The 13,773-nt window shown below is 40.6% G+C and overlaps 1 protein-coding gene across 1 annotated transcript in view; it reads left to right on the forward strand.

Annotated features, from left to right (window-relative positions):
• The first annotated feature begins 3,534 nt into the window (after window positions 1–3,534).
• Window positions 3,535–13,773, forward strand: part of FDX1 (ferredoxin 1) — a 30,441-nt gene continuing 20,202 nt past the window's right edge. The window contains exons 1-2 of the mRNA XM_023644765.2: window positions 3,535–4,011; window positions 8,659–8,783. Coding sequence (XP_023500533.1) covers window positions 3,806–4,011; window positions 8,659–8,783 — 331 coding nt within the window. The 5' untranslated portion in view covers window positions 3,535–3,805. The remainder of the gene's footprint in view (window positions 4,012–8,658; window positions 8,784–13,773) is intronic.

Consider the following 13,773-nt stretch of genomic DNA (forward strand, 5'->3'; position numbering starts at 1 on the left):
TTTCAAAGCATAGATCTTATAAATGGCTTATATTCAGAATATATAAAGAACTTTTACAACTCAATGAGAAGACAAACAATCTAATAAAAAAATGAGCAAAAGATTTGAGTATCTTCACCAAAGAAGATATATGGATGGCAAATAAGCACATGGAAAGATGCTCAACATTATTAGTCATTAGGAAAATGTAAATTAAAACCACAATGAAATACCACAATGCAGCCACTATAATAAAAAAAAAAGACAGACAATGTGAAATGTTGGCAAGGATGTGGAGAAACTGGAGCTTCATTACTGCCACTGGGAATGTAAAATGATACCAACCAGTTTGGAAGTCTTTTAAAAAGTCAAATATACACCTATCATATGATCCAGCCAATTCCTAGGTATTTACCCCAAAGGAAAGTAAATACATGTTTATACAAATACTTGTACATGTGTGTTCATAGTAATTTATTTAGCCGAAAACTAGAAGCAACCCAAATGTCTACTAAGGAGTGAATAGATAAACAAATTGTAATATATCCATACAATGGCATGCTACTCAGAGTAAAAAACAAGGAACTATTGACATACAAAAAAAAAAAAAAGAAAGCAACATGATCCTATCAATATTTTAAAAGGATCACCCTACTGCAATATGGAAGATGCTTTAGAGTGAGATAAAACTTCAGGCAGGAAAATCAATCAAAATAAAGTTGGCAATTTGTTTAAATATTAGTTACATTTTTAATTTAGATTTAGGAAACTTGCCAACATCATCAACCATACTAATAAATCACCAAGGAGTGGAGTGAGTAATTTCTTGGGGCAAAATATACTAAGGTCTAATTTTATACTTCTTTTTTTTTTTTTTGAGGAAGATTAGCCCTGAGCTAATATCCACCGTCAACCCTCCTCTTTTTGCTGAGGAAGATTGGCCCTGAGCTAACATCTGTGCCCATCTCCCTCTACTTTATATTTGGGACACCTGCCACAGCATGGCTTGATAAATGGTGCGTAGGTCTGTGCCTGGGATCCGGGGGGTGACCCTGGGCCGCCAAGGCTAAGGGTGCTAACCTAACTGCTATGCCACAAGGCTGGCCCCTGTACTTCTGTTTTTACATTTAGATAATGACACTTTCTGACCTTATCTCTAAATTATATGGATTGTGTAGAATCTTAAGCATCTACTATTGAATATAGAGTTGAGAAAATAATATATAAATATACATTAATAATATATATTATAGTACATAATAATATATGTAAATATACAATCAAAGTAATAAAATGATCATTTCTTGTGCTTATGCCCTGAACTTGGGACCAGGAAGACCTAGATTTGAATTTTGGATCTACAACTTACTAGCAGTATGATTTTAAGAAAGTCACAACCTGTGCTCCTCAGTTTCCTTCATCCGTACAGTAAAAGCGCAGGGACTGTTTTGTTCCTGGCTGGGTCTCCAGCATTATCAGAGTGATTTACACACTGCTCATGTCAACAGATCCTTGTTGATTAAAGGCATATCTACTCTGTAGAGTTGCTGTGATAATGAAATGAGATAAAAATTATGAAAAGTTCCTAACACAGTTTCTGACCAAGATATTATTAAATGACTGCTTTGTACCAGGCGCGACACCACGTCCTGGGGATATGACGATAAATAAGACAGCAGCCCTACTCTTGACAGTTTGAGTCTAGAGGAGCTACACAAAGTATGTGTGATGGAGCGCCCAGGACCGGGAAGCTCAGAGTAGGTGCTCAATCAACATTGAATCAGAATTTTTATGACACTTGACAGTTTAAAAGCATTTTTATGAACAGTATCGTATTTGAAACGACAGATTCTATAAGTTTTAAAAGAATAAACAAAGGTCTTAAGCATTCAGTGGAAGGAAGGATGATCTGTTGGGACGAATAGGCACCACTTCATGGGAAAGAGAATTTGCGATGAGCTTCAAACTGTGGATGGATTTGGACAGGAATGTGCAGGGGTGGAAGTGTTATAAGACAGAGAACTACATCAGGAAAATTTTATCCTCAGAAATCCCACATTGCTTTTTTATCTGTGTTCATGAGACATATGTTTATAAATCCCCTCTGGAATTCTGCTGAATATTGGTATCTGCAATCCTTTAGAATCAATCCTTACCCGCCTTTGAAAATCTGGAGAACATTTCTTTCATTTTTAATCTTCATGCGCATGATTCATGAATTCTGATAATTACTAACCAAAGTTACATGACAACATTAATTTATTCACAAATACTTATTGAACCCTTGATATACTCAAGGCCCTGGACCTGGTAGTGTGGAGGCTACTAAGATCAACTATGTAAACAACTACCCTACAAAGCGGAAAACTCTTAAGTGTGGTAACCTAGTTGAAGCTGGATTTGCTGCAGGAAGGCTGAGAAGTAACATCTGCGATTTTTTCCCAGTTCTCTTTCTACAATTAATTCATCTGACTTTGGAGACTTGATCTTATAAAGAAAAATTAACTGTTCTTTTGCAACCTCCTCTTCCGGATTACTTGCCAGCGTTGTGTGCCCTTTCCAACTTGAAAGTCTTTGTCTTTAAAAGAAAATTGAGGCAATTTAGGAACTGAAGACTCATCTCTCTGCCATCAGGTTCAATACCCAATAGACATAATCTCAAGAGACTTTACTCAGGTCTATAGTTTCCTGCTCTGAACGTTCTTTAAAGTATCTTTTATTGTGTTTAGCATATTTGCAACATCCACTGCACTTTGGCCTTTAGCCGCTTTAAGTGCAGCCTTAGGGAGGAAGGCCCAGGAAGAGTTATGGGTGGATGTTTGTGACGCACGACGCGGTGGTGCGTGTTCGTTTGCCTAATCCTCAGGATGGCCCTGAAGGATGGAACATCTTATCCACGTTAAAGTGTTATGGAAACTCTGATTCTCTGAGAAAATAATTTATCCAAGGTCTCAGAGCTCAAAAGTGGTGGACCTTGGACTTGAACATTGCTATTTCTGATCTCAAAGCCCAGTCTCTTTCACCACAACAATGTTAACCAGGATAAAGGGTATTTTTAAATTCATCTTTCTGGCTTTTGTAAAAGCCTTTTAAAAACGTCAGTTCATCAAAAAGTTTCCTGTTAAGGCTTGCAGATTTCACCTGCTCAACGAGCATTTATCCGCCATTCAAGGCCTAGGACTATTACCTGTCTTCTCCAGTTTCCCCAACTTTATTCATCATTTTGATCATGTATAACTTTATAGTCGTCACTATTCCTGTATCACGCCTATTAGCACTCTGAAATTTCCTCCTGCCCTTTGTTTGACAACGCCCAAAATTCCCCTTTACTCTAATTTCAACTCCAAGGTGACATAACATTGGTTTTCTTTTACGGGGACGGAGGGGAAGTGCACAACAGAAAGAAGTGGTTTAGTAAACTGGGGGTTGTTTTACTGTATCTTTCCGTCAGACGTTCAGGTTTTAAAATTTATTGATCCTGCGTGGCAACTCCAGACGCTAACAAAGCAGGATTCAGACAAAAACCCGATCAGCAGGTAAAACAGCAAAGCGCTTGGCCCCGCCCCTAAGGAAAAGCCGTCCCATAGGCGTGGGAACGGCCGGGGGAGGGGCCGCACGCCGGGCGCTAATGGATTTATAGGTCACCCGGCCGGCGCGCGGAACCCTCGGCACCGAGCAGGCGCTCGCCGGCACCCCAGCCGCCGCGCCCCTCGCCGCAGCCCCCAGGCGTCAGGCGCCTGCGCGGCTGTCCGGTCGTACTCGCGGAGCCTCTCGCGGCCGCTGCCGCGCGGCCTGCGTCGCATCCGGTTGTACTCGAACGCCGGCTATGGCCGCCCCCAGGAGCGCCCGGCTCCTGTGCGCCGCCTCCGCGACCCTCGGCGGCGCGGCCCGTCGGTGGCTGCTCCTCGCCGGACCCCGCGCGGGCGCTGGCGGCCTCCCTGGGAGCCCGGGGTCTGGCGGGCGCGCCGAACTGGGCCTGGGCGGCGCTGGCGCGGTGGCGCTGCGGGCGCTGAGCACGTCGGCGCGGAGCGGGTGAGCGTGGGGCTGCGCGCGCGTGCGCCTGGGGGGGCTCTCGCTCGGGGCGGCCGCGCTCCCTCGGCCCGACGGCTCGTCCCCCTGGCTCTTCGCTGGCTCTTGCGTGCCAGGCGCCCGCTGCGGATGGCCAGCCTCTCGCTCCGTGCTCCGGGGTGCTCCTGGCGGCCCTGTATGGTCCCTCGGTGCCGTCACTGTCTCCCTTGTCGCGCTGCGAAGTTTCCTTTGCAAACCACTGACGTCTGGCAGGAAACGGGACCGTGGGAACCCCGATCTCCCTCTCCCGGCGCCGCCTGTGCCCTCAGGAAAGCCGGGCCCATTGCTGCCGCTGGTTGTCCGTGCGTTTTGCTCGGATCCAACCTTTGCTCTCTGCTTGGGACTCGCAGTGACCTTCGTTAGATGCTCCCCATGGACATCCCAGCCAGCCATTTCTTTCTGGGCCTTTCTCCTGCTCTGTTAGGCCTTTCTATTTCCAGTCACTATCAGGGGAATGTCCATGTAGAGTACACCCCCTCTGTCTCCTGTGCTTCCCTATATGCTGTCTTCTGGTTGGAGTGGCACGGCAGGCTTTAAACTGGGCTTTGGCGCTTACTAACTGGTCTGACTTCCTCAATCTCTGTAAACCTCAGTTCCTGCATCTGTAAATGGAGGAGAACAATAGTATAGGCCTCCTAGGGTTATTTGAAGAATAAATGAGATAATACAGATCATGCAGGTAATCTTGTGCCTCTCGAATGGTGAGGGCTCAGGAGATGTCAGCCGGTAGCGGCAGCAGCTTTTTCTTAGGCCCACAGTGTTGAGTGTTTTGTATTAAATGTTGAAAGAGATGTGAAAAAATTTCCCCCCAAATATGTTGAAGTTTTATGTTTTTGGGCATATTTGTTTAATATAATACTGATAAAGCTTACTCGTAATTTCGGAGTTTTAGCAACATAGTGGAGCCTTATAAAATGCCAATCTAAGAACAGCTCTCTGACCCCCTGCTGTCATGTAGCAGGAAGCAAGAACTGGAGGGAGAGTGTTCGATTTGTATGTGCTTTTTCTAGTTTCTTCTTGATCAAGTCCCTGCGAATAGGGTCTAGGACTTATTCATATTTTCCCCCTTAATCCTGTTATGTAGTGGTTGCTCAATAAATTTTTGTTGCATGAACTGTGAGGGAGATCATGGAGAAGGCAGGCCGGATTTATTTGTCCCTGTTTCCCCTGCACTTCCCTGCTTTGGACCTCCCTCTGTGTGGATGCCCTGCTTTTTAGCATGGATGTGTTCTTGAAAAATTGTGTATAAAGTAGAACATATGTTGAACATATTTGTGTAACTAGTATTTAAGAGGACTTGAATGCTTTTGTAAATGGGAATTATCTCCCCCAAATTTATTGTTTGAATTTGGATGTATCAAGTTGTCTTAAAGGGAAGCACATCTGTTCTGTTGCTGCCTAATCCTGCTTTCCCCCTCATTGGCACAGTTTCAGTTGATGGCCATGTGCTTCTTATCACAGACTTTGAAGCTACGATTAGATTTTCTGACTCTTATTATCTGAGACTTGTGCTGTCCAGCACATTTACCAGTAACCACATGTGGCTGTTTAAGATAAAGTTAAATAAAATTAAAGATTCATTTTCCCAGGTGCACTGGCCACATTTCAAGTACTCAATAGCCACACGTGGCTAGTAGATACTGTATTGGGCATCACAGGTATAGAACCTCTCTGTCAGTGCACACAGTTCGATTAGACAGAGCAGTCTAGAAGCTGTAGTTCTGTCTTTAAAGTTTAACATTTAGATAGCTATAAGTAATTGAGAGTCGAAAAATTCTTTTTACTCCAAAATGCCCTGACACAATACTTTGTATTTTGTAGTGATTTAATTTGCAAAGGGTCTTTGCATATATTGTTTCACTTGACTCTTAAGAAAATCTGTGAGGTAGGTGGGGTAGATAAATGGAAATAAAATTTCCTGTTGAGTAGCTGGCGAAACTAGGACTAGAACTCAAGTAGTTTTTTATTTTGTTTTGTTTTTTGAGCACCGTGATAGCTGATAATTCTTTAGCCTGTAGGGTCATTTGGAAGAGTGAGGCTGGCTATGGAAATAGGGAGCCCTAGACGGGGTGTTTTCTTGGACCAACTGCCCCAGGCTACCCTATCTAGTGAAAGAGTGGGTATCAGCAGCCGTAATTCCTGCTGCATTAGACGTCTGTTAAGAACTTCACTGCAGCACCACCTGACAGCTTTATTAAAATGTGTGCTGTGGTTGAGCAGAATAAATGGCAGTGAGTAAAGGGTAACAAGTGAAGAAAATAGTTGTTTGTGGTGCTGGCTGATTAATTGATGGTGATACAGGATTTAGAAGGATCATATTTATTTCCTAGTGCGTAAAATCTTATCCTTCTCTGGAACAGCTGAAAGCGTTTTGCTAGTTCTTAGAATTTGGGGAAGAAATTCTACAAAACCCACCAAGACCAATTGTTAACGGTGAATGGATAAAGTTACTTGGATAAAGCACGTGTATAATGCTTTAATACTCTCAGCAGCTTGGTGAAGTCATTGTTGTCCTTATCTTACCCATAAGGAAGTAAGTGGCTTTCATGGTCATCTAATGAGTATATGTCAGAACCAAGGCTAGAATCTACGCCTTTTGATTCTTACATTCTGTATGTTTTCAACTGCACAATTCCCTTTCCTCTCTCATTTCCACTTCCTCTCCTGTCCTTTGGTAAACCTATTATGGCTTTTACTCTGAGTTTTTTCTGGGGCTGTATAGCTTTAATATGTCGCAGCCATTTAGGCTTCTTAGCAGCGAAAGGACTGGGGCTTTAAATAAAAGGTATTCATTGGTGTTTGTTGAGCTCTACTCTGTGATAGGTTCGTTTTTTGCATCCGTTGATTGTGACCCTATTTTTACAGAAGAGTCTGATGTCAAAGAGTTAAAATTCCTGCTGTAAGCTTAGCTCTGGAGTGCTCCAGAACAGCAATCCCCAAACCTCTGCTTTCAGTAGTGTGTATAAATGATGCACTTCTTGCTGTTGTGTTTCTTGTAGCTCAAGCCACCAAGCTTTTGTTGATGCCAAATTTCTAGACTGCTGTGCTGGGCTCAGACCCCTATTTCCATCTGGCTTCTAGACAGTCTCATCTGTTTTTTGCTATTATTAAATTAAACAGGTCTAAATTTGAACTCACTTCCATCTTCCCCAAAGCTTCTTCTTCTCTGATAACCCCAGGTTAAACTGTACCCGCTAATTGTCCGAGCTGGAAATTTTAACATTATTTCTTCCCTCTCTCTCAGTCTGCCTTATATAGGTGGTCACCAAAACCTTTTCATTCTACTCCTGAATATCTCTTAGGCCAGTGTCTCCCACATCCTTGCTTAGTTTATGCTCTTTCAGCAACCTCCACTGTGGTGTCCCTGCCCCCAGAATATCTTCATTCTCAGCTGTATTTACCTTGAAAAAATGGCATCTAGTTGAGAATCATGAATAATGTTTGGGAATATTTGTTTTAAAAGTATTTTTTGCTATGAGAAGAAGTTGGAGACCACAGGCCCTTTGGAGGGACAATCTCTCTCCCTCTCTCTCTCTCACACACACTTTTGATAATGTTTAAGTAACATTTGCTCTTCAGTCAGCATTGAATTATCAGGGAGGTCATTATCCAGTAGGGGCTTCAGTTGCCTCGTTTGTGAAATGAGATAATTGGACTTGATAATTTGCAAGATATTTATAGCTCTGAAATTATGTAATTCTAGGTTTTACCTACATTAAACAAAGTTTTCTTTGATAGACTATTACCATCTATTGGCAGTAGTGAAAATTACAACTGACTGTTTTAACCTGAAGTATGTCTTTTCAATTGAGGGGTAAAAATTGAGATGACCAGTGGCGGAGGCTAAAGATCTAGTTGCTCCTATAATTTCTTTTCCCAAATTTTTTAGTGATGTTTGTGAGAAGGGGAAGAAATTTAAGTCAGCTAACTGATAGATGATATAATATCCTATAGTAAAACATGTAAGGAGGTATTATATTTATCTTCCCACAGACTCAAACAAATAAAAACCTTTTCTAGTCCCTTTGATTTTTGAGCACACAATGTGGACCAAAATGAAATGTTCAAATACTCAGAAAACTATCAGATACTCAGAAAGCTTCAGGGTAGATAGGTACTATCAGCCACTCGGACAGCACTTGCCTTATTGATAGCAGAACGATTTGCTTTTTTAAAGCTCTCCACAGCTGTGGTCTAATCTTCTAGGGGCACAGTCATAGGGACGTTGTTTTTCAGAGAGCTGTGTGAGAGCAAAGTAGACTTGATGAGTGATAATGATTGCTCAATGTTTTCACGTGACCGTGACGATGACCACTGGGGAGATGCACACTGAAGGTGGCCTTGATCGTGACTCTAGTTGCTCTTTTCTTTACAGTGGTAGAGCTTCCCTCCTAGTAGGTGGGTAGATAGACATGCTTCTGATTTTTGGTGTCTTCCCAAATAAACTTTGGAAAGAAAAGAAAATACTACAAAAGAGCATATTTGTGCACACACACACAAATACACACACAAAACCCTATTTATTCGACCTCAGTGTCTTAAAACAATTATTTTATTTTAAAGTATCTTATGCAATTACTAAAAATAACAAAGGGCTGCTTCGTTTTCCAGCTCAGAAGATAAAGTAACAGTCCACTTCATCAACCGCGATGGTAAAACATTAACAGCCAAAGGAAAAGTCGGCGACTCTCTACTAGATGTTGTGATTGAAAATAATCTAGATATTGATGGTTTTGGTGAGTATGGAACATTTCTTAAATTTTATAAGTGAGGGGCCGGCCCAGTGGCCCAGCGGTTAAGTGTGCATGTTCTGCTTTGGCGGCCCAGGGTTCGCCGGTTCACATCCCAGGTGGACATGGCACCGCTTGGCAAGCCATGCTGTGGTAGGTGTCCCACATATAAAGTAGAGGAAGATGGGCAAGGATGCTAGCTCAGGGCTGGTCTTCCTCAGCAAAAAGAAGAGGATTGGCAGCAGATGTTAGCTCAGTATTCACTAATTGTCCTCAAAAAAAAAATTATAAGTGAAACTCTTGGGTAGATTTCAACTTTTTGTTTTTTCGAAGAATTTTAACCTATAGCATGCTAAGTAAAATATTACAATTCAGGAAGTATTAGTATTAGATTCACATTTATAAAGAATAAGAATGACACTGTGTTTCTATTTTTTGTACATTTAATTAGTTATGTGCCCAAAAGTCTGTTGCCTCATCACCTTGCTGATTACCTGTGTGATACAAAGCTTGGAGTAGTGAGTAGGGGTGAAAGATACCAGGTTAGAGATAATAAATGTCATTATCACAGAGGGGTAGTTAAATAGTTTTACCCTAGTCTTTTTAACTTTTTATTTCCATATAGACTACAGAAAATTTACAAATACAGTACAGAGAGTATTCACTCAACTTCCCCTACTGTTAACAATTTATATAACTTTAGTACAATAATCAAAACCCAGAAATTAACATTGGTTCAATAACTAAAAAACTACAGACTTATAGAATTTTACTGGTTTTCCCACTCATGTCTGTCTGTTTTGGGATTCAGTCCAGGATCCCACTTTGCGTTGTGTTTAGTTACCGTATCTCCTTAGTCTCCTTCAATCTGTGACATTTCCTCAGTCTTTTCTTGTTTTTCATGACTCTGATACTTTGGAAAAGTACTGGTAAGTTATTTTGTAACTGTCCCTCACTTTGGGTTTGACTGGTGTCTTCTTGATTAGATTGAGCTTATGCAGTGTTTTTTTTTGTTTTAAGTGAGTTTTATTTTACTTGCTATTTTATTTTATTGAGATATAATTGATATAACATTATATTAGTTTCAGGGTATACAACGTAATGATTTGTTATTTGTGTATATTGTGAAATGGTCACCACAGTAAGTCTAGTTAACATCCATCACTATACATAGTTTTGAAGGTCAGCTCACCTTCCTAGGAAGGGTAGTTTATCAACGTTTTATTAGAGAATTAAGTGTTTTATTTTCATTTCTAGACTTCTGACTATTTTCCTTAACCACTTATACAAAGCCCATGTCCCAGAAACTGTCATCTTACAGCTCAGGGACACCCTATATGTCAGTTGTCAGTTTTGCCCAAGCACCTTCTCTGTCTGGAATGGTGGTTCTCAAAGAGGGTTCCTTTAACTGTTAGCGTCAGTGTCAGGTGCAAAATGCAGGTTCTCAGGCCCTACTCCAGATCTACTGAGTCAGAAGGTCTGGGATGGGGCTCAGCAATGTGTGTGTTAACAAGCCCTCCGTGTGATTTTGATGCATGTTAAAGTTTGAGAACCAGTGGTCGGCAGTAAAGTCCAGGCAGCATTTCTGACTATGGTTCTTTCAGGGCACAGTTCACATTGCACTTTTAAGAACGCTTTCCAGATCAGAATTATTTCTCTTCCTCCATTTTCCCAGGATATATTAAATATACTTCTCTCTGTTAATGCTCCTCACAGTTTTCCTTCTTAGGGAGAATGCCTCTCTCCTTTGTGAGCTCTTAGAAGACTGTAATCACTCAGATAACCTCACAGAGTAGACTTTGTCCAGAGTTGACACTAATAGTATTTGTTGAATTTCTAAATCCGAGTTCAGTTTGAGGGTTAATATTAACTACCATTTGAGTGCATACTGCATTCCAGCATATGTTATCTATTATTGTAACAACCCTAAGAGAGAGAGATTTTTTTTAACCTCCATTTTATAGATGAAGAAACCAGAGAAGCTAATTTTCCCTGGGTCATAAACGTAGCAAGTAAGAGGGCTAATATTTGCACTTAGTCTCTCTACCTCCTATGTCTCTAGTTTTTTCTCTATGTTATTTTCTCCAAGAAGCATCTTTCCTGCGTGAACACCTGTTATATAATTTAGGTGATAAAATAGTTGATGTAGTTCTAATTTTCAGGAGCTTTTTAGTCTAATGCAGTGATTCTTGGCTGGGATTGAGTTTGAGAATCTGTGTAGAACTTTTACAGACACCTGTGTGCATCTTAGATAGAACAGGGAGAGGGTATTTGTGCAGGTATGTTTTGTAAAAGCTCCACATGATTCAGATCCATACCATGGTTGAGAACGACTAATTTAGGGAAAAAACTCATTGATAATTTATATATAACATATTCTATAAAATTTATGTGTAATTGATCTCCCTCATGAGTTCATATTCAGCTATACTTTTAACTCAACATACTTTCTCTGAATTATTCTCTCACAAATGAAATGTAGTACCTCGCACAGTAATTGAGCATAGACTGGAATCACAGATTATGGTTCATAAACCAACATTGTCACTTACTAGCCATGAGACCTGGAGCAAGCTACTTTAACATCTGTATGCCTCAGTTCCCCCCTCTGTAAAATAGGATTATATTAGTTCTAACCTCATAGGCTTGTTAAAGATTAAATGGGATGTTGGAAATGAAGTGCCTGGCACAGCGCCTACCTTGGTAAGAACAAAAGGATTTGTGGCATTTTAACTTGGCCTTCTCTCGTATTCTCCCCCAATTCTGCAGTAGCCTTAAAAACTAGCAGCTTCAGATTGACAGTAGCTGTGAAAATGAGCAGACATGCTGCCACTTGGAGGGGCAGGCTGGGTTTGAGTTCCTCAGTCCCATCTTCAGAACGCTGTCACCTGTCTCACAGCTTCCCAGAAAACCTCCATCCCAGGGAATTGGTATTTGACCTGCCTCAGAGATTGCTCTGTTGGGAAAGCTCTATTCCTGGGACTTTGGTCTAAAGTAATTACCTGCAGCTGTTTAACATTGTAGCTACCAGAGGCTGGGATGCCACGGTGGGGCAAACAAGAGCCTGGCCAAAAATGTAAAAGGAAGATTTGAAGAATGAGATCCCCATAGTGGGCTTTGAAAAGTTCTGGGGATCTAGAAGCCTGTGCACTTGTGCAGGACTGTGCTCATGCCCAGGAAAGACCCAGGAAGGCCCCAGTCTCTCTTCTCTGCCTGATGCTGAGGTCCCATGCAAGTGAAGGCCAAGACAGATGTGTAGACTGCATGAATGTTGAAGATGTGCCTAATCACAGCCTGAGCTCCTCAGCAAACGGTGGAAGACTTGTTGGTTCAAGGCAATGAGAGAAACCTCTGCGAGTCATCTGGCTGACCACTAAGCTAACCAAGTAGAGACTTCAGTGGCAACAAGCTACAGGGAATATAGACTTTAGAGAATTAGTCCGGGAAAGTCACTAGAGAAACAAATGCCAACAATCACCACCACCCAAAGGAGATGGTGGTGATCCTGATTTGCACAGTTGCTACATTATATTATTTAAAATGTCCACTTTGCAATAAAAAATTAAAGACATTCAAAGAAACAGGAAAGTGTGGCCTATACTTAGGAAAACAAAAGCAGTCAATAGAAACTGTCCCTGAGGAGGCCCAGGTGTTGAACTTACTAGACAGAGACATTAAGTCAGCTATTATAAAAGTTCAGAGAACGGAAGGAAACTGTGCCGGTGTTCTGTGGCATGTTTACATCTAAATGTGTGGAGGTTGTTGCTACTCTGTGTGAGGGTAGGTAAAAAGCAAATGTTTTTCCTGCCCTTGAGAAAGCTGATCTTTTATGTTCTGAGAAGGCTGATGTGGAGGCTGTGATCCAGTAAATCTGTTTTTATAAATTTCTCCACAAATTCCATCTCATTTTTAGGAAAAGATGTAAATACTATGCTGTTTACTGCAGAGATATTTGTAGCAGCAGAAGATTTGAAACCATCAAATGCCCATCGTTAGAGGACTCATACGTAGTCATCCAATGGGATATTATATGGCTGTGTTAAAAAGGAAAAAAAAAGTCTCTTGAAAGGAGTCTTAAAAACTAATATTAGTGGTTACCTGTTTGTGGGGGGAGGCAGGAGGAAGACTTTCATTAGAAAACTGTTTATACTTTTTGAATTTTGAACAGTGTGAATGGGTTATCTATTTTAAAAATATGTTTAAAAAAGAATTAGAGGAGACAACTAAAGGTCTCACAGTAGGAATTAAGTCCGTGATGGCATTTCTAAATTATAGTATGCATCCATTACAAATAATGTTCACAATGACTTTGTAATAGTATAGGTAGATGCTTATAAGTGAACTCACAGTGTATTTAGTTGCTTTTGATTTTTCAGAGTGCACTAAAAAAATACTAGAAGGAGATGTTTGATGTTGGTTGTCTCTTGATCTGATTGTGAGGTTTTCATCTTCATTCCACTTTTCTCTGTATTTTGACTTTTTCTCTAGTGACTTGCTACTTTAATACCCTGTGACTTGAGTAAGTTACTGACCTTCCCTGTGCCTCATTTTGGTTATCTATTAAATGAGGATAATAATAGTACTCACCTCATAGGGCTTTTATAAGGATTAAATGAATTAATATATGTCTTCAAAACAGTATCTCACACTAGAAAGTGTTGTAAGTATTTGCATTAGTCTATTTTATTATATAAAAATGATAAAATGATCTGTATACACAATAAGGTACCATTTCACACTTATTAGGATAGCTTTTGTTAAAAAGCCAGAAAATAACAAGGCTTTATGTGATTGAAAAATCACTACATAGTCATTGTAGATAATATTGGAAAATTTAAAAAGCATGTAAAGTAAAAATCGTCCATTCTACTCTCCATCACCACTAATAACATTTCTTTGCCTTTTAAAACATATGCATTGTGGTTACATTTTATGTAAACATGAATTACATAAAATAAGGGTTATATAGAAATATTAAAGTTTCATATTATATAAC

The sequence above is a fragment of the Equus caballus genome, chromosome 7 (assembly GCF_041296265.1).
Source record: "Equus caballus isolate H_3958 breed thoroughbred chromosome 7, TB-T2T, whole genome shotgun sequence".
In the NCBI taxonomy this organism is placed as follows: Eukaryota; Metazoa; Chordata; class Mammalia; order Perissodactyla; family Equidae; genus Equus; species Equus caballus.